The sequence below is a fragment of the Dama dama genome, chromosome 33, assembly GCF_033118175.1.
Source record: "Dama dama isolate Ldn47 chromosome 33, ASM3311817v1, whole genome shotgun sequence".
Taxonomy (NCBI): Eukaryota; Metazoa; Chordata; class Mammalia; order Artiodactyla; family Cervidae; genus Dama; species Dama dama.
This window is the reverse complement of record NC_083713.1, coordinates 41,367,226-41,388,317: the sequence shown is the minus strand read 5'-3', so window position 1 is coordinate 41,388,317 and position 21,092 is coordinate 41,367,226. Positions and strand designations below refer to the sequence as shown.

The 21,092-nt window shown below is 38.0% G+C and overlaps 1 protein-coding gene across 1 annotated transcript in view; it reads left to right on the top strand.

The window, feature by feature from the left end:
- Positions 1–20,364, top strand: part of GALNT5 (polypeptide N-acetylgalactosaminyltransferase 5) — a 41,481-nt gene extending 21,117 nt beyond the window's left edge. The window contains exons 4-10 of the mRNA XM_061135019.1: positions 2,199–2,334; positions 2,909–3,028; positions 5,577–5,694; positions 6,693–7,016; positions 11,736–11,816; positions 15,329–15,490; positions 17,849–20,364. Coding sequence (XP_060991002.1) covers positions 2,199–2,334; positions 2,909–3,028; positions 5,577–5,694; positions 6,693–7,016; positions 11,736–11,816; positions 15,329–15,490; positions 17,849–17,989 — 1,082 coding nt within the window. The 3' untranslated portion in view covers positions 17,990–20,364. The remainder of the gene's footprint in view (positions 1–2,198; positions 2,335–2,908; positions 3,029–5,576; positions 5,695–6,692; positions 7,017–11,735; positions 11,817–15,328; positions 15,491–17,848) is intronic.
- The last annotated feature ends 728 nt before the right edge of the window (positions 20,365–21,092 follow it).

Genomic DNA, 21,092 nt, shown 5'->3' with positions numbered 1-21,092 from the left:
CCTATCTAAAGAGACATCTCAAGACCCCTTCCCATCAAGACTTTGGCTAAGGTTAGTCCCTTCACCTTTATGCAAAAATTCCATTGTTAATCAGGTAATTAGTAAGATCTCTTCATTAAGAAGCAGTTTAGACATTTCAGTAAATAATAATCTATCATCCAGGTATTTATTTGCACCTTTTTCTTTGCCTATTGCTATCTTCTGCTTTTACTTTAAGCTTTCCAATACTCATAGCTCTGTCTCTTTCTCATTCGTGGGGGGTGGAAGGGGAGAGGCAAGAGGGTGTACGCAGATATTTTCTAGTACCAGACTGCCACGTAGCTTTGCAAACTTGGCAAAGTTGCCTAAGTGTTTCATTCCTCTTAAATGCGGATAAAACTTAGACCTATACTTCAGGTTTGTCACAAGGATAAACCTTAAATAAGAAATAAGATAATCATTCAGAATGTTCAGAACAGTATCTGGCACAGAGTAAGCATCAAATCAAAAATCAGTGATGTTATTGTAGGTTTTTCAGATGCTGAGGGGTGCAGCTAAGAGTCAGAGTGGTCAATTAAAACAATAAACCAAATTAAAAGTAACAGTCAAGTCTTCAAGCATTTCCTGCAATCACATAAGTAAAAAGTATAGGTAGGAAGCCAGACAGAAGATAGCACTGACTCCCCCAGTGTTCAGTATTTTCCCAAAGAAGAATGGATGGTGGATCAGAGCAGATGTGTAGATCATCTTACTGACCAAAGAGCCTGAAATAAGGTTCCTCCTGTTTTAGAGCCTGGGGGCCAGGATGAGAGAAAGGGGGAAGGGCTAGTAGTAAGAAAAAAATGTCCTGAAGATCTACCCATCACCCATAAGGTGAGAAAGAAGTCTTGGCCTGAGACAGTCTCCAACTGGGGGAACCTGGGTCAGGAATGCAGTTCTTTACAAGTGCATGTCCAGCTAAGGGGGCTGGAAGACCTGAGTCCTTGACTGTATCTTCCTTCAGAGACTCTTGGGCACAATGAACCAAGTCTGGTGTGGAGATGGCAGCTTTCCCTCAAGAGGCCTGCCAGGTAAAGCTTTTGTAATATCTTTGGGCCTCAGCTTCCCAGGTGGCGCTAGTGGTAAAGAACCTGCCTGCCAATGCAGGAGACAATAAGAGACGTGAGTTCAGTCCCTGAGTCAGGAAGATTCCCTGGAGAAGGGCATAGCAACCCACTCCAGTATTCTTGCCTGAAGAATCCATGGACAGAGGAGCCTGGTGGGCTACAGTCCATAGGGTTGTACAGAGTTGGACACAACTGAAGCGACTTAGCATGCATGCATGCACGACTGGGTCTGAGATTACACATAGGATTCTGGCCAGGACCCAGATTCCTCTGGTTATTATTCACGCACATACAATCCACTTGTACAGAATCATTTAGAGCAATGTAGACCATTGCTAAAATTTTCATTGGAAAGAGAGTGTTACTTCACAAAACTAATAGAACAAAAAGAATTCAAAATTATTCCTGTCCTCCAAGTTTCTTTTCTCTTCTCTTCTCCTGTAACTATTTTTTTAAATTATGATAAAATACATATATAAAATTTACTCTCTGAGCCATTTTTCAAGTGTACAGTTCACTGAGAAGTACTTTCACATTGTTGAGCAACCAATCTCCAGCACTCCTTTCATCTTGTGAAACTAAACTGTATACCCATTAAACAATTCCTTGTTCCCCCTCTGTAACACTTTTAAAATTACCTCCTAGTCTTACTAGTTCCCCCACTTTAATTTCTTTTCACTGTTATAATGTGGAACGATTTTTCCTCTTCATCATTTCTAAGGCTAAAGTTGGAATCTCAGATTCTTCCTCGTAAAGTTTCAGACCTCCACCTCCAAGAGTTAATGGGATTTACCCTCCTTAGAAGGACAAAAGCAACTACCTTTAATACTAAATATTCCCTTCAGAGCCTTGACTCCTCATTCTAAGTGGCTTATCAATTTTTTTTCAACCATAAATGATACTTGCCCCAAAAGACTACTAGAAACCAACTTTTTTTTCATTTCACTATAGAATGAAATTAGAGAGACAAAGTAGAAATTCAGTAAGAAGAAAAGACTACTATGACTACTATGCTTACAACCACATTTATGGAGCAATCTTCAGGACCTATGAACACGAAGTACACACACTAAGTATATTGCATTTTCAAATTGTTTTTTTCTGGCTCTCTAGGTGATGTGTTGACATTCTTAGATTCTCATGTGGAATGTAACGTTGGCTGGCTGGAACCTCTCCTGGAAAGAGTTTACTTAAGTAAAAAGAAAGTAGCCTGTCCAGTAATTGAAGTCATCAATGATAAGGATATGAGGTAATAATTGTCATATTGCACAGGATACTTCTAAGTGGCTTTTTAACCAGCAGCAGAAGGTAGTGGTCATACTCCTAAAATGTACAACTTTGCAAATCTAAGTAATACACAGTTTACCTGTTTAAATAAATTGAAATACTTGATATATATCATGAGGTCAAAGCAGATCTATCCAATTGTTTATTTGATCATCACAAATTCTTAACCCTAAATGTCAATAAATACTAATATTCAGTGTCCAAGACTTTCCTCTTTCTATTCAGCTGAACACCCAAATATTTATTTTTAAGATTAGTTCTTCTTTTTGTGGTATGTATCTATACATACACATGTATATTCTTAAGTAGGGTTTTTTTCCCTCAAAATGGCCAGAATATTATTAAAAGTATGTTAAAAGCAAGCAATCCAGCACTAATGCTAATTATATTCATATCTTTCATTGAAATGTTATTAAAAGCTTTGTGGTGGTCTAAAATCATCTTCATAAGTGCTTGTTTCATTCACTTGCACAATACATGATGTCAGGTTGATTATGTGAATGATCTCAGGTAGCATTTTTTTTTTCCTTGACTAGTTACATGACAGTGGACAACTTTCAAAGAGGCATATTTGTGTGGCCAATGAACTTTGGTTGGAGAACAATTCCTCCAGATGTTGTTGCAAAAAACAAAATTAAAGAAACTGATATAATAAGGTAAGTATGTGAAACTTAAGACTAGGAAGGAGTCATGTGTCTTTAGGAAGCAATTCCACAAAACAGGCATAAGCCATCATTTATAGAACACCAAGAATTACAGTTCTAGCCAACAGATGACCAAAAGCAAAAACTTTTCCTGGGAAATTACTTTCCCACAGCCCAAACTCACCTTTTAAGTGGGTAGTTATATCTTATTCAGCCCTCAACCCGAGAAATTCACTGACACTATTTCTGTTCTCTGAGATTTGCAAAGAAAGAAACATAAGCCACTAAAACGTGCTGCATAAATTCTATATAAACACATATAACATTGAAGTAAACATGAGTGAAAATTAAGAATAAATAATAGTAGTAGAAATATCATTCTAATTCTTTTTGAGTCTAATCCTATACTTTTCCTGGGAGGAGTGCCAAGTTCTGTGAATAAAGTGAGAAACAGACACAGAAGCTAGATGCGAATTAAAGTTGGGGCTTTATTGCTGGAGAAACTGGATTAAAGAACATATTTTAGACCTGAAGCTAAAGTGGGGGCTTCCTAACGCCTCCCCCAAAGTCTAGACCTGTAGGACAAGCACTCTGCCAGACTCAGGCAGAGCAGCAGGAACCCTGGAGCTTTCCTTGTCAGAGAAAGAACTTGAGCAGACTTCAGCCAGAAAGTCCCAAAAGAAAGTCCGATCCCAGCCTGTATACAATGCAGCATCTGTTCCCTGAACTCACCCCTCCAAACAGTGCCTTATATTCTCCCAAATGTGATGTTTCACAATTAATACTCCTAACCAGTGAAGGAAGAGTACGACCATTTATTAAGCACTGTGCAACCTCTCTATAACTCTAGGAGAGAGATTGTGGTTTTCTCTATTATAGAGATAAGGAAATAGAGACCTAAGAGAGTTAAGTAATTTTCCTGGGGATATTTGTTGCTGTTGTTCAGTCACTAAGTTATATCCAACTCTTTGCAACCCCATGGACTGCAGCATACCAGGCTTCACTATTCATCACTGTCTCCCGGAGTTTGCTCAAATTCATGTCCATTTAGTTGGTGATGCCGTCCAACCATCTCATCCTCTGCCACCTTCTTCTCCTTTAGCCTTCAATCTTTCCCAGCATTGGGGCCTTTTCCAATGTGTTGGTTCTTCACATCAAGTGGCCAAAGTATTGGAGCTTCAGCTTTAGCATCAGTCCTTCCAGTGAAAATGCAGGGTTGATTGATCTCCCTGCAGGCCAAGTGATAAACAGCTTGCAAAAGAAGAAATTGGGATTCAAACCCAAATCTGCCTGGCTATAATATACTTGTTCTGATCCTACACCTAAAGAACCTCTTTGCCTTTTTCAGAATCCAATTCTGAGAGTCAATGTAGTGACTGAGTTCAGATTTATTCAACATAATGTTAGAAAGAGAATGCATTCTGGATAGTCTGGAAAGGACATTTGGGATACAGATTTAAAAATACACATAAATCATGGGGGAAGAGAGCTATGTATGGGGCAAGGTTTACATTACCGTTGAGATTGCTGCAGAGCTTCCATACAAACCTCTTTCAGCTGGCCCCATGGCAACCACCATGGGACGTGATTACTGCCTTTTCTAACTGCTGACTCAAGTGTAGTTTCTCTTCCCCATGATCAATAACAGCAGTGAAGACTCTAGAGTCAGACCCCTTGGGTTTAAATCTCAACTCTACTATGTACTAGTGGTGTGAGCTTTAAAAAGTTACTTAACCTCTTTCTATCTCGGTTTCTTCATTTTTATATTAACACTAACAGAAGTAGCTACCTTTTGGATTGTTTTGAGAATTAAATCAGGTAATACTATATATAAAGTGTTTTAAAAAGTATTTGCCAAGAACTTCCCTGATGATCCAGTGGTTAAGCCTCCAAGCTCCCAGTGCAGGGTTCCATCCCTGGTCAGGGAACTAAGATGCCACAGCTATATATATATATATATATATATATATATATATATATATATATATATATATATATATATATATATATATATATATATAAGTGTTGGCCACATAACAAGCTGTTGTAACGTTTCTGTATTGTTGAGGCAGTATAGTGGAGAAGAGATCTTAGAGTCAAGCCAGACTCCCTAAATTTGAACCCAGATGTAGAGCCCACAGACTGGTGGGTCTGTGAACTTGGGAAATTTTCTTGCCTTTTGGGGCTGTAGTTTCTTAGGGATACATACTCACAGGACTTTTGTGAGGCCTGAGTTAATACATCTATAACACTTAAAACATGCCTGACTCTTCTTTCCTAAATAGCACTAAATAACTTATTAAAAATAACATCTCTGGAGAATTTGTGTTGAAGAGTCAAGGCCAAGTAAGAATCCTAGTTCTAGACCCTGTCTTTGCTGACTCTAATCAAGTTCTGCCACAAGAACCAGGGAACTTGTCACTGAGGTGCTCTTTGTGACTTTATCCAAGACCTCCCTACATGCGGTAACTATTCTAAAACACCTGTTATTAAGGAACACTCCCTAAAAGTTGAGTTCCCCTGACATGCAAGATTTAAAAGCCAACTTTTCTTTTTGTAGATGTCCCGTCATGGCAGGTGGATTATTTTCTATTGATAAAAATTACTTTTTTGAACTTGGAACATATGATCCTGGGCTCGATGTTTGGGGTGGAGAAAATATGGAGCTCTCTTTCAAGGTACCGCTGAGTGTTTCTCAAATTATCTTTACAATTAAGAGTCTAGCACTTTTAAATGGTTTCATTTTACTAATACAATCAGATATGTGACTGCCTCTGGGAGGAAACTTCACAGAAATATTAGGGCCTCTGGATTAATGTCTTCATATCCCAGATTGAATTTGGAAGAATCAATAACTCTCATGAAATTTATTAGCATTCCCTCATATTTCACAACACAGTTTCTGCATCTGAATGTGAGGGAAATAATTGTCTGCCATTTAGTGTAAATGCTGTGGGATGAATATTTGATACAAATAACTCATATATTTTTCTAATATATTAGAAGTAATGAAATTATTTAGTAATAGGCCATCTTGGAGAGTACAAAACAGAAGAATAAAAAGAGCCAGTAAAGCAGGCCACCAAAAGGCCATACTACAGCAACTTGGGGAAGCTCAGATAATGCTGGGTATTTATATAACCATTTAATATCTGAGAAATCAGTGGCGGCAGCCATAGTGCAGAGTATCCACATTACCTGCTTTCCTATGGAGTTGGGTGTATATAGTAATAGGGGTGTGACTCTGAGCTCTTGATCAAGAAAGGAGATCTTCAAGTTGTGTTCCACAAGTCAGGTAGATCATCCCAAATGTGAGCAGGGGATATTGAGAAAATTGAAACATATACTCTTTACCTTGATTCTACTAAAGCAAGAACTTGTGTTACACATTTCATACTTTGGGATTCTGCGAGGATTTCTTTAGGGGGGAAAAAAGATTTACAATTCAGGAGAGGAAAAGAGAAAATATATCATTTAATAATCCTAAAATGGTTCACAGCAATAGAATAAAATTAAATAAACCTGTTGAGTTTAATTTTCTGTTGAAAAGGATATTAGAAAAGTATTACTCCAACAGGGGGGAAAAAGTCCCCAGGTGGTTTTTTTGTTATTGTTAACTGCCTATGATTTGTGGACAATCATTTGATAACTGGTACCTATTTTTAAACTGTTGCAGGTGTGGATGTGTGGTGGCGAAATTGAGATCATTCCCTGTTCCCGAGTGGGACACATATTCCGAAATGACAATCCCTACTCCTTCCCCAAAGACCGGATGAAGACGGTGGAGCGGAACTTGGTGCGGGTGGCTGAGGTCTGGCTGGATGAGTACAAGGAGCTCTTCTATGGCCACGGGGATCACCTCATAGACCAAGGGTTAGACGTCGGAAACCTTACCCAACAGCGGGAACTTCGAAAGAAGCTAAAATGCAAAAGCTTCAAGTGGTACTTGGAGAATGTTTTTCCAGACTTGAAGGCTCCCATTGTGAGGGCGAGTGGTGTGGTAAGTTCAAGCAGCAACTTCAAATCTGACTTTGTGAAAATACAAGGTAAAAACCTTTTTGAAAATGTGTGGGAAAGGATGAATTATTACTTTATAAATAAGCACCAAGTACAGAGTGCAGAGGAGACAAAGTGTGGTTTGTCTTGACTGCACATATTAGGTAAACTTGAGGAAGGCTTCCAGGAAGCCATGTTTATTGATTAATTCAGCAAACACCAAGTGTCAAGAAACCAGGCATTATTTAAGAACTGGACTATAGGGTAAAGAATAAAATAGATTGATCCCTTCTCTGTGGAACTTAAAGCTGAGTAGGATAGAAAGATAATAAAGAAATAAGCAAGTAAAGTATAAATAAAAAAAATATAGTAGCTTTTAATCAGGGAACTGGCCACAAGTGATGAATTTTTCTTAAGAGTGGTCAACTGTATGAAGACATTGAAGACCAGGTCTGAAAGACCAAGAGTCCACCATGCTGTAAAGAAGAGAACCCGGGGCAAAGGATGTCACTTATGCAAAAATTCTGACATGTGGCAGCTTGAGGCATTCGGGAACCATTAAGAAGGTGGATGTTGTATCAAGGTGTGAGGAGGTAGGAGGAATGGCGCCAGGTGAAGGTCGAGAGGGAGAAGGAGATGGACCCCACAGGTCCTTGTGGGCAGAGCAAGGATTTTCTCTCCCTCATCTTTTTCTGTCTCTTTCTTTTTTCAGAATGTGACTGGAAGTTACTGAGTAGGGTTAAGCAATGGGATGACATGGTTTATTTACAGTTCTATAGATTTCAAAGAGGGATTGAAAATAACAGAAATTGTCAGACAACAGCAGAGAAAATTCCAGGGCACAAAATAACATACCAAAAGGAAAGAAGTCAAACTTGATAGGTTGGATAGAGTACAAAGCTAAGAAAAAATTAAGGAAGGAGAAAAAGGCTCTTAAAAAGCCATTTCAAACCAATTCTAGGAGCGGAGCTTAATTTGAAGAGGATGGCAAGAGATGAGGATCTTTACCATATAATAAGTTTAGAGATGATTAGTCAAGCCTGGATCGATTGGTCTTCCCTGGTCATGTAAATTTTTAATCTCTTTTACTGTTTTATTTCTCATTTAATTTTTACTTACAAACATTCCCAGTGCTATTTTCTTTTTCTTCTTGCAAAATGTTCAGACTTGGCCCTCAGTAAGCCTGCTCTTTTCACATCCTTTTATTTTTTCAGTTCTCCCTAGCAAGTGGATTGTACATACCAATCTTTCTCTGCCTACCAAATTTCCTGATAATAAGAACACTTAGGCAATTTCAGTGGTATAAGGGAGATTCTGGAAAAGTGGGAAAGAAAGAAAACCAGTCTAAGAATTTGTTCTGCCTTCATTAAATTCAACTGACACATAAGTATATGTAACCAATTTGTATATAACATAATTGCCTGTCTTTGTATGTCAAAATGCCATAACTGCTACTTCAGAGGTTCAACTTGATTATTTTATCTTAGATAATTCTTTAGGAAGAATACCCTGAGTTTATACGCTGTCCAAGTAATATGCCTGTAAAATAAATTCACATTTTTTTAAACTCTATCTCTTAAGCAGGATAAAAGAAAAAGAAATTCTCATGATAGAAATTTTTTCCTGTCCTAAAAACACAGAATCTCAGTAAGAGCATTACTGGACTTTAACCACCAGAGGGAACTAAAAAACTATCTTTTGCCTCCTCTTTGAGGTTAGCTTGTCTAATAGTTTCCATTAGAATTTTGAAGAGCTCGTCTAATGAAAGAGGTTTCTCTTGATGCCTGAGCTACAACAAAATGCAGAAATGATTTTAATAAATTCTTTCTTTCTGTTTTCCTCCTTATTTGTTGCCTTCCTTAGACAAATTTTAATAAAGATGATATTAGTTCCCTCTGAAGCAATAAGGAGCATTATTACCATTAAAAAAGACCTTTCGCCAGGAAATTCAGAGGAAGGTTAACTAAATCATTATTTTGGATAATCTTGTAAAGTTCCAAGAAACTAAAACCCACAACTTTTTGTTACTTGCTCCATATCATTCCTTCTTTCAACCTACACACCTAGGAAAGTTTGACTTTTTAAAAATAAGAATAATTTTTTTTCTCACTGAACCAAAAATATTTGAAAATAATAAAAGAACCTCAGAAATAATTTGAACTTATATTGGATTTAACTCAGCAAACAGCTTCTAGTCTAGTGTTTACCAATTCTGGGATAAACCATAGGGAACTCAAACCTCCTAAATTGGAAAATGAAATAGCTCAAAATGGATAAATTAAAATTTATACATACTTCCTGATCTTAAAATAAGATTGGTATGGTTTACAATAAAAGCATAGATGTATTTTTTAAGTGAGAGCCCAGTTTTCAGAACTATTCATAATGAGAGAAAGAATATCAATTCCTTACCACTTCATAAACCATTTCTACATGAATGAAGGAAAGCAGTTTCCCCAGTAATTTCCAAAAGGAGGGAATAGAAACATACCTTCAAATGAAGTAGGGGAGAGGGAGGCAAGGAATAGAAAAGGTTTCTCTCCTTCTTGTGCCTTTTAGTGCTTGGAAGAAAGGATTGTGAGAAATAAATACAAAGCAATCAGTTAGACCAGGGGTTCCCAAACACTGTTCTGGGCAAAGTTATGTTGTCAAAGAGGATTCTGTGGTCACATGTATTTGGCAGACTCTTATACCACATTCCCTCTGCACTCAGTACCGGAGGTTCTGAGAGGTTCTGGAGTAGGGCATCCTAGTCAGCTGTCCTGAAGCCAGAGTTTTCCAAACTCACTTGAAGATATTTTCTGCATAATCTACAGGTACAGGAGTTTTTGTTTGTTTTTTCTGTTAAGATCAACTGGGACACCATTTCCTTTCTTTCAACTCCAGGATTATTCTACCTCCACACATGACTGTTAACTCTTTTCCCTGAAGTTCATGGTGGTCGATTCCTCCTGTGTGTTCTGACTGTTCCCATTAATGATGGAGTGTGTGTGTGTGTGTGTGTGTGTGTGTGTGTGTGTGTGCATGTGTGCACACGCTCAGTCACTCACTCGTCTGATCCTTTGCAACCCCATGGACGGTAGCCCACCAGGTTCCTCTGTCCATGGACTTTTCCAGGCAAGCCTACTAGAGTGCGTTGCCACTTCCTTTTCCAGGGTGTTTTCCCAACCCAGGGATTGAACTTGCATCTCTCGCACCTCCTGCATTGGCAGGCTGATTCTTTACCACTGTGCCACCTGGGAAGCCGATTGTCTCCTCCCATATCTGACACTTTAAATTGTGAATAGAGTTTCCTTTGAAGATTTCTGTTGGAGAGTCTGTTCTAGAATTGTTTTGCATGCGGGTCACCCCAGAAACAACAAAACTGGTAGATTTTAATGTGTTTTTTTTTTTTTTTTTCAGTGCTTTGAGGGTTCTATCAAGGTTCCTAGTCAATGCAAGTGGTGTGTGCATCTCAAACTCAAATGAAGGTTGATGTAAGGTTTCAATTCCCTTGGGAGAAGCTTCCCCTTTGTCTCCCAGTGCTAATGGATAAATTGCTTTCCCCTGTACTCCATTCCACCCAGAGCCTAACGTTTTAGCTTTCCATCATGTGTGGAAGACCTCAACTCCAGGTTTTTTCATATTCAGTATCAGTCCCCTGCTTACCAGTATTTCCCCTTTTACCTCTTGTTTTTAGGTTTTGTTTTTCACTTTCTGGACCCTAAAGATGCCCCCTACTTTCCTGTAGGAAAAATTAAGCATGTAAAAGTGCAAACCAACCCACTGAGCACTGTTATGAAATCTGACAACTCTGTGAGCACCCTAACTTGCGTCCTACAGTGCTCCCTAGCTAGAGCTCTTGGTTAGTTACCCTGGAACAGGAGAGGATATAAACAGCGTCCCTGGCCACAGAGACCACCCCACTTGCCAGCACAGGGCGCTTCCCTGAGTGTAGACTGAGCTCTACACAGCTCTTCCAGAAGTCTGAAAAGTTCAAATTGTGTTATACTATTAACCCACCTTCTCTTTAGACCTGCCCAGAATGTCAGAGGGAGCAAGGGAATCAACATTTCTCTGTATTAAATGGTGACTTACAGACAGCTGCCTCCATGTTGGACCCTGCAAATCCATTAAAAACCTGGGGGCCTGCCAGAAAGTGTCTTTAAGCTTGGCTCCATACTAGCGTTCGTGACTTCCCTGTAATGAATTGTAGCTTGCCTGAGTCATTAGGAAGATTCTGACCGGGAGTCAGCTGGAATCTGCTGTTTTTGAAAGACTCAATTTATCTATGATTCAGTGCCTAAGCAGTCAGATAGCTTGGAGGGGTCAGCCAGGGAACAGAGCCCATAACCACTGCTTTGATTAAATTGCAAGTATGTGCACTGACTTTTAATATATGCATCAGACAAACTTGAGACAAGATAATAACTGCTTCTCATGCCACCTTTTGCTCTTTTCCTGTTCAGCATTCCAGGAAAGGGTTAATTAAAAGCTTCTGTGTGTTGGCTCTGTGGCTGAATCACAGGCCTAAATTGACAGATTGAAGCTGTACTTCAGCAAGATTACATTATGTCCCTGTTAGAGATAGCAACCAATAAAATCGTATAGTGCTAAGTAATGCTAAGCTATTAACTTAACTATCTTTAACCTTATTATTGTTTTATATTCTGTGTTTTCTGAATGTCTTGTTCTACTTTAAAATATTTTGTTCTTAATGTGTATTTTATGTTTTGCTTCCTAGCTTATTAATGTGGCCTTGGGTAAATGCATTTCCATCAGAAACACCACCGCCATTCTGGAAGACTGTGATGGGAGCAGCAAGGTACCCTGAGCCGGGGTTTTCTCTCTCATAGTCGATATAGCTGATGGTGCTAGTGCGGTTGATAGGTGAAGGGTATGACACATTCATCACTCACTTGAGATGTTCATAATTAATTTTCACATTTTTGTATCATCATAAGGTTGGTGACATTTAGGGTCCACCTCTAAATGTAAAAGACAGTGACAGAGGGAATAAAGGTGAATAGTGTAGTCAACCCACCATGGACCCAGTTCAGGTTCCACCATTTCTAAAAATGCATTAACTGCAAATTCCTTAACCCTTAGGTGAATGGCAATGATAATAGTGCTGGCCCCAAAGCGGTTGTGAGGATGGAATTAGATACTACATAGGAAGCCTAAAAAGTAATATCGAACATTTGGTGCTCTATAAATATTCACTGCTATAGTAATAAAGGCAAAAATGAGAAAATTAACACATTATATATAAAGAGAAAATGATAAAAATGAAGTCATACAAATTCTTAAATAATTAATCTAAGGGAGCAGTTTTATTCTCTGATTCCACCCGTTCTTCCCCCTCCCCCACCCAGGTACTCCTAAGGGAGTAATGCAGATAGCACAATTCATGATCCATGGTGGAAAACTCTACAGCCAAACTTCAACAGATCTGAGCACAGTATTTAGGGGAGGGAGTAGGGCCTGGGAAAACAGAGCCATGACTCTGTAGAGCTCTGAGCGATAGCACCTCCCTCTCCAACATATGCTCCTACCCACTCTCATTCTGTTCGGACAGTTATCAGCTTGGCTGCTATACTGGACTCACAGGAACATGGATTCAGGAGTCGAACTCAGCCCCCTAAAACTGCAGATAACTCTCTGCCAGGGAGATTATTTTGTGATGGGATTCTAGGCTTGCTTTGCTTTGTGTTAGAGATATTACTTTATTTTCAAGCACATCCCATGTTTACTTCTTAATTCAAAGCTGCTGCTAGGAAAATAAAAAGATATTTTTGTCATCTCTTGATATAATTCAGCCATGGGTTGTAAACTTGAAGTTAATGGAATTCTTTCTTAATTAGGAAAGAGGAGACAGAAGGGAAGAGAAAAGTGTCAAAAATTAATTGAAAGAAATAATTTTCATGCATTAACAATTCAAAGAGGAAATCAAGTCATAAAGTATAAGACAAAACCATAAATAGTCCAAATTATATGAAAGTAAAATATTAAATAATATGCAATTCTTCAAGACTCATCATTATAGTGACTTTCTGTGTCTGATTAATCAGTATTTTACCTGAAAACCCAAATTCTCAATAACCATTGAATCTCTCAAAGGGATGCTAGGAGACAAAAAGTATGAATCATGTAGCCCCTGCGTTCCACAAACGTCCATCTTCATTTTTTGTCTTGTCACTCATTTTTAGCTTCTGCTTCTTTAGGTTGGTTTGAGTAATTAAACATAAAGGAACATGGAGGAAGTTGACTTATTTTTGACAGAATTAACGAGGCTTAATATTAAGCTGGTGACTGTAGGATTCATCCGTAAAAGCTCAAAAGGAATAAAACCCTAGGGCTGAACCATCAAGCCCTAGCTTCACCTTACTTAAGATGTCTCCTTAGTTACTAACTTTTCAATCAGTTAAAATGTCCCTTTTCAATCAGTTAAAATGTCCCTTTTCAATAAATCCTTGTATTATGACACACATCCGTGCTTCTCTAATTCAATGTGCATTCAGGTCATCTGAGGAGTTTGTTACAATGCAGATTCTGACTCAGTGCATCCATAGTGGGGACTGAAATTCAGCATTTCTGAATAGCTCCCAGGAGATGCTAATGTTAATCCAGGGACTACTGTTTGAATGGAAAGTTCTAACACAATAACATGCTTGATAATCTAAGTTAAATCCCAATCACATTACAATGATGTGATTTTTTATTTTTTATCTAGTGATGCATTAGGTAAAAGAATTTAGGTAGATTTTAGCAGCAGTTTATTTTTTTTTAATATATTTACATTGGTGTAAAACAACCTCAGATATGCAGATGACACCACCCTTATGGCAGAAAGTGAAGAAGACTAAAGAGACTCTTGATGAAAGTGAAAGAAGAGAGTGAAAAATTTGACTTAAAGCTCAATATTCAGAAAACTAAGATCATAGCATCCGGTCCCATCACTTCATGGCAAGTAGATGGGGAAACAGTGGAAACAGTGGCTGACTTTATTTTGGGGGGGCTCCAAAATCACTGCAGATGGTGATTGCAGCCATGAAATTAAAAGACGCTTACTCCTTGGAAGGAAAGTTATGACTGACCTAGATAGCATATTAAAAAGCAGAGACATTACTTTGCCAACAAAGGTCCATCTAGTCAAGGCTATAGTTTTTCCAGTAGTCATGTATGGATGTGAGAGATGGACTATAAACAAAGCTGAGCACAGAAGAATTGATGCTTTTGAACTGTGATGTTGGAGAAGACTCTTGAGAGTCCCTTGAACTGCAAGGAGATCCAACCAGTCCTGGGTGTTCACTGGAAGGACTGATGTTGAAGCTGAAACTCCAATACTTTGGCCACCTGATGCGAAGAGCTGACTCATTGGAAAAGACCCTGATGTTGGGAAAGATTGAGGGCAGGAGGAGAAGAGGACGAGAGGATGAGATGGTTAGATGGCATCACTGACTCAATGGACATGAATTTGGGTAAACTCCAGGAGTTGGTGATGGACAGGGAGGCCTGGCGTGCTGTGGTTCATGGGGTCGCAAAGAATCAGACATGACTGAGAGGCTGAACTGAACTGAAAACAACAAATTTCCTACCGACCCAGTGCTTTAGAGTATATTGACCAGGCAGATAGAACTAAGTTTAAAAAAATTTATAAAAACTAAAAACACAGGCCCATTACCTAAAACAGTATTTATTTTAGGCATTGGCAACTCCCCCAAACTGGACTTCTCCAAGAGGAGTTGCTGTGAACTGGGAGATATTAACACAATGCAACCTGGTGATTCTTTGTGCTATCAGTGAAGAAAGTTTTTTAACCTTTCCTATTGAACACAGCCTCTAGGAATCCAATTTTCTAGTATTAAAAAAATAAGCATAGTAATTCCCATCAAAGTCATTTAGGACTGGGACTTGGCCCTCCCTCTAGCCCCAGTGGCTAGGGGCCTGAATCGTGTGGTGGTTTGAATGCTCCAATACTTCAAGTACCAGGTTAGCCTGACACTCAGAACACCTAAAAGGGCACCCATTCACAGACATGTACTAATTGTACTAAATGATTGTTTTAATATTGCAGCTAACATTTATTGATGTCTTACTGTGTGCTCAACACTTGTCAAACATTACTCCATTGCTATCCAACTTAAAAATTATAAAAACGAGATTAGACAGGGTAAATAATATGGCCATACTATCAGAAGTGAAAGTGGCAATACCATGATTTTGAACATAAAACATCTGTATAGAGTGCCTATATTCCTAAGCATTACTAATAAAAATGTTTAGCAAAGAGTTTGCTGCCAAAAGTCACCTTCTCCTTATACATTTTCCCCGCAGCTTCAACAATTTAATTACACCTGGTTAAGGCTTATTAAACACGGAGCGTGGTGCTTAGCTCCTGAGCCTGATAACGGGGCCCTGAGGCTGCACCTTTGTGATAACAGAAACAAAGGGCTAAGATGGCTGCATAAATCAACATCAGACTTCCGTCCAGAACTGGTAAGCAAAATATTTGTACCTCTTCCTTACCACAAATCCAACTTTCCATTAAATGCGACATAAACCCTCCTTGTCAGCTTCCTCAATCAAAGGCTTTAAATGTGTAAGGGACAATAGAGGCAGTGTAAAAGTTCTTACACAGAGATAAACAGATTTTTTTTTTATAAATTGTTGAGTCCTTTTTTATTCTTTTAACAAAATTTACTTCAAATCAGTTCTTTTGGTTACATTGCTGTTATCATCTTTGTTTCTGAAAGTCATTTGCTTCTGAAAGTCAGTTAGCAATGCCAAAAGTCAGGCTTATGGCTTAGAACTGGTTCTCACTGATTACCAGAAAAGTTTATAGGGAGAGTAGATGGGGAAAGCAAGAAGCAGTGTGCTTCCCCAAGCCCTGTGCTTAGTACGAATCTGTCTCCACTTCCTGCCTCCTTTCCTTAGAAAGATTTTCTCATGTCCTCTGGTTCCTGAAGACTTAGGCTCTGGAGAGTCTAAGGGTGCTGGAGTCTCTGGATGCTGGAGTCAGTTCCAACCAGCTTGCAGCTGCTGACCGTGTGCAGCTCTTGCCAACTTCACATTCAGTGATGTCACATTGGTGATTTGAAACCAACCATGACAGGAGTATTTACAAAACCCCGTGCTAGAGATCAAGGGATGGTTTTCCAGAGGTCAAGTTGTGGATGTTAACCAGAACAACCATGCCCTATCCCATTCACTGTCCAAGTACTCTGCTTTCCCCAATCATATTTTAGTAAGATACAAAGTCATAAGTTTTCTGTAGAATCTTGGAATGGCAGGAATAATTTCAGGCCTGCCTTCTCAAATTTTCTTCTGTCTCACTAGCTGGTAGCCACCAATCCCACTGAATGAATAATGAGTATGTGGAGACCATCATTTTGGTCAGGGATGACCCCAAAATATGCACACTTTTTTCCTTGGAGTGTCTCCATTCCTTCTGATGTCACAGCCAGTGATTGATCTCTTCATGACATTTTTTTTTTTTCCTGCTCAGGATAAAATTAGGACCTAAGCATCACACTCTCCAATCTTCCTTTCCATACCTCATCTCTATTATATTTGAAGGATCTCTTTACAACCCACCAGCAGATTATTACAGCTAATCCAGATCTTCTCAGTAGCATCTTTTTTTATAAATCCTTGAGGTTACTCAAGTATCGTATTTGTAAAATTCTAAAAGGGTGACAATATTCTGGTTTTTCTTTTTTTGGCTGTGCTGGGTCTTCTCTGCTACAGGGGCTTTGTCTAGTTGCAGCAAGCAGGGGCCACTCTCTAGCTGCTGTGCATGGGCTTCTATTTGAGGTGGCTTCTCTTGCTGGGGAGCACAGGCTCTAGGGAATACAGGCTTCCACAGTTGTGGCACCTGGGCCTAGTTGCCCCATGGCATGTTGAATCTTCCCAAATCAAGGACTGAACCTGTGTCTCTTGCAATGGCAGGCAGATTCTCAGCCACTGCACCACCAGGGAAGTCCAAGGGTGACAATGTTTTTGTAAGAGTATCTTTAAAATAAATTATTATAAAGTCACCTCTATTTGATAAAATTGTAGAGCATTTCAAAACCTGTGTGTGTGTGTGTGTTAGTGGTTCAGCTGTATTCAACTCTTTGCAACCCCATGGACTGTAGCCTACCAGGCTCCTCTATCTATAGAATTCTCCAGGCAAGAATGATTAAAATGACCTTTGTCACAGTTATGGATATTTGAGAGGATTGATAGGTGAAAACGTTATAAACTCATGAGCAAGTTGTAAGTAGGTTATTGACAATTTCTAGGATGTTTAATAAGTATTAGTCAATAATAGAACCCTCTGAAATACCTGTGACTTCTTCTAGTTATACCTGGACTTTCTAGACATTGGGCATTATGTTCTATCAGAGAACATGGTAAGGGACTCATAAATAAAATACATCATTTCTAACACATTTTATTCTAAATTTGCTTTCTAAAGCATGAACTTAAGAAATTAACTAACTTATTTTTTGTGATGGTGTTTTGTTTTTTTTTTTTTCTTTACTACCATCAGTGAGGGAGCCAGTCACCATATACAGTAAACACCATCTGGAGTTGTTTCCTTTAAATAATACAGTTATCAACCATATCATCAGAAAATTCATCTTTTGTTTCATGAAGAACTAAAAGTTGTAACTTGGAGAGTGTGAGAATTTAGTTTAAGATAAAGACAAATTTAATACTGTCTAAAGTCTGGTTTATGTTATTTATTTGGGGGGAATTCCTAAAAAATAAAAAATGAAATCACCTTTTTTAAAAATTGGTTTTAATTTCTTTACATCACAGTTGTTAAATTCAGCCTATGGCTCATTATCAGATCCCCTTTCTCTCCAGGTGAACCACATTGTTTTTGGAAACTATCATCAGTTGTTATGCTTGGAAGGAAATTTTACTCAGAAGACCCTGAAAGTTGCACCTTGTGACCCAGCAAAGCCATATCAAAAGTGGAAATTTGAAAATTATTATGAAGACTGAAGAGGAACTGATATTTTTATCTAGTAAACCCACTAGACACTGTGAATTTGACAGTGAACTTGGTGACTACATTTCCCCATGCTAGTTTAAAATTTTCAAAATTAATAACATTTAATGGAAGATTTTTTTTTAATCACAATATTTGAGATACCAAAATTTAACTCAGGGAGACAATCCAGCATTGGGTTGGAGTCCTTCTTCAGCATTAGGTGGCCTTTTGAACTGCCTGCTTTCCACTCTGCTGGAAGAAAGCCTGCTAGTTTTCCCATACCATCTAACAGGTAACCAGAAATGAAGACAGAAGAACTTGGAGAAGCACAACGATATCCAATGATGGCTGATCATAACCAGCTCTTTTGACCCACAAGAACCTGGTCCTTTAATTGCCAGGTTTTCATCAAAAATAAAAGAGGTAGAAGGAAAGAAAGAAAGAAAGAAAATTACTTGAGTTCCTAGACTAAAAGACCTCAGAAACACACAGCTTTCACCTTGGTGAAATCTCTCCCAACCACACGCTTGTTTACCTAATGTTAGAAATAATATTAATATAATACTCCTTGATGGCAGGGTTTTGATCTAGATGACTGTATAATGTTTTTCCTACTCTGAGTCAGTGGAAAATTTCTAAGTGAGGAAGTCAAATGCTTATTCAATTCTAGACATGGATGTTTCCATTCATTTTGTGCTTTTTAAACTGCACTTTAAAAAATGGCCATACAAGTAGCTTCTAGATTTATGTGGATATTAAACAAGAAAAAAATGCAAAGAAATACAGACTGCATCACTTCACACAGTAGTAACTGAAAATAAATTTCATCATTGAACCTACTCTAATATAGAACCAAAGAAGAGGAGTTAAAATGAATAAAGCAGAAATAGAGCACTGAAAAATATTAAAGTTCTCTTATGTGAAAATACTACTTTGTATTCAGTAGCATTCACACAGACAAAGTATGCTAAAATAGGCTTTACAAGATTTCAAGGCAGAAATGAAGTGAAGGAGACGTAAAGAAAGGGGAAGAGAATGATAACCACAGTGAGAAAGAGAGTTAAGAGAAAAATGTCCTAGATTTAGCCAAAATAAGGAAGGGAATCTTGCACCTCTGTAGGGGAGAAAAGAATAAATGTCTAGATGTAGACCTAAAGATAACAATGATAAATTTGGAGAAAGTTCCAATATTACTTTGATCCAAATTGAGTACCTAATCTTAGGTATGCCAAAACTTAGTCATACTGAAAGATGTCTTAGAAATCCTGATAACCTTCACATTCATTTGGTAGAAATTTGATGTCCAGCAGACACATTACCTATCTAAAAATCCCAGGCCAGTTAGTAAGAGAATCAGGATTAGAATTAGAGTCAGGATTAGATTAGATTAGATCTCTGGAATCAGGATCTCCAGAGATGGAGCCACCAGCCTAAACAAAATTGCTCCATGACACTATTAAAAAAAAAAAAAAACACATAAATTTTTTGGTTGAGGTTGGGTGTCTGGAGAATAATCATGCTACGTGCTTGTTAATATTTTTAAAAAAAAGAAAGGAAGAAAGAAACCTGTGCAATTGAGTTGACAGTGAAACTTGGTGTCCTTAGTTCTGTTTTCCTATTAAAACTTTAATTCCCAATTAATTACACAAAAACAGAGCAATAACTAAGAACTGGAAGGGGAAATAGTTTTGAACATTTGTATCATATTTAAGATATTTTATGTAAATAATTGATATTGCAGATGAGATGAAAAAATGACTAGAAAATGAAATAATTCTTTTCAAAGCATCGCCATGTGGAGGATACAACACAAGTTAGTTGCCAGAGGACTAATTGAGTTGCTGACCAAACTCAATGTGCTGGATGTCCTATGCAATTCTTTGTGTAAGTGAAAAAATGTTGAAAGGTTTTCTGCCAGTCTAATGAATCTCTTTTTATTCAAAAACAGTTTCCACCAAAATTGTCAACTCTGTTCAGAAAAAGATGAGTTATGTTTTGGATAGGTTTCTCTTTGGGTGTACCAGCTGAAGAAATTCAAATGTTTTTGCTCAAAAGAACCCTCTGTGACCTGTTCAGTGTATTTTCCTCGTGGCTTTACCTTGACATACTTATTATGTGAAGCTATATTTGAATCTATATTGTCAGTATAACAAAGGACTATTTTCATACATCACATGTTTTTTCTTGGGTGGAATTTTTAAAACAGCTTTTACCATGTTTTTCCCACTTACTCTAAGAAACAAGGCAATAATCAGTAGTTAGAAATCATATGGACCTCACCTTAAGAGTATTGACTAATTGTGAAATCTACTACCAACATTCTTTCAAGCAATGTGCTCTAAATTTTTGTTTTCTGAAGACTGTAATAAAGGTATAAATGTCTCTAGATATTCTGGTACTTCTAATGATAAACCCTTGGATGAGACACGTTAGGGTCTTAATCAGCCCTGAGTTCTTCAATAAGGGGTTCTGTTCTTAGGGCCCTTATAGAGTTTTCCCCAGTTTAGCTTAAGCTATTACCTTTTCCTTGAAAAATATATACACATCTTATTACCTTGAACACAAGCATAGTTGATAGTATTTTACAGATCTTATTGGCTCAAAAGCTAACTTACCAAACCATTTGAGTACTTCTGAGCCTTCCAGTTTGCACGATTCATTTCTCATTTTCAACCGCTACTCTCTTGAAGGATGACACAGCTGTTGTTGGTACAACTGTGTTTTATCACCAGCATCAAATTTGCTCAGTTCTACTTGCTGCTATTCAATCAACTGTCATTCACAAGGGCAAAAACCACCATGCACCATGATCATAATGTATCATTAGCTTTCAACTAATTTGGAAATACTTTCTTGAATATTAAAGCATCTTTCCTTTAGAATCACCTTAGAGATTGTAAAGGGGGAAATATACTAGTTATAGTGTAGGAATTCAATTTTACCAGTCAATCTTGATTTTATGGATGGCTTAGAATGATTTTCAAGAGGCTGTCATGCAAGAGAAGGGAGTTGAGGTACACCAGATGGTACCGTTTTTGTTTTAATATCTTTATCTTCCACATTCAAACACAGAAAACAAATTCCATCTCAAAAGAAATCCATGATCTTGAATAA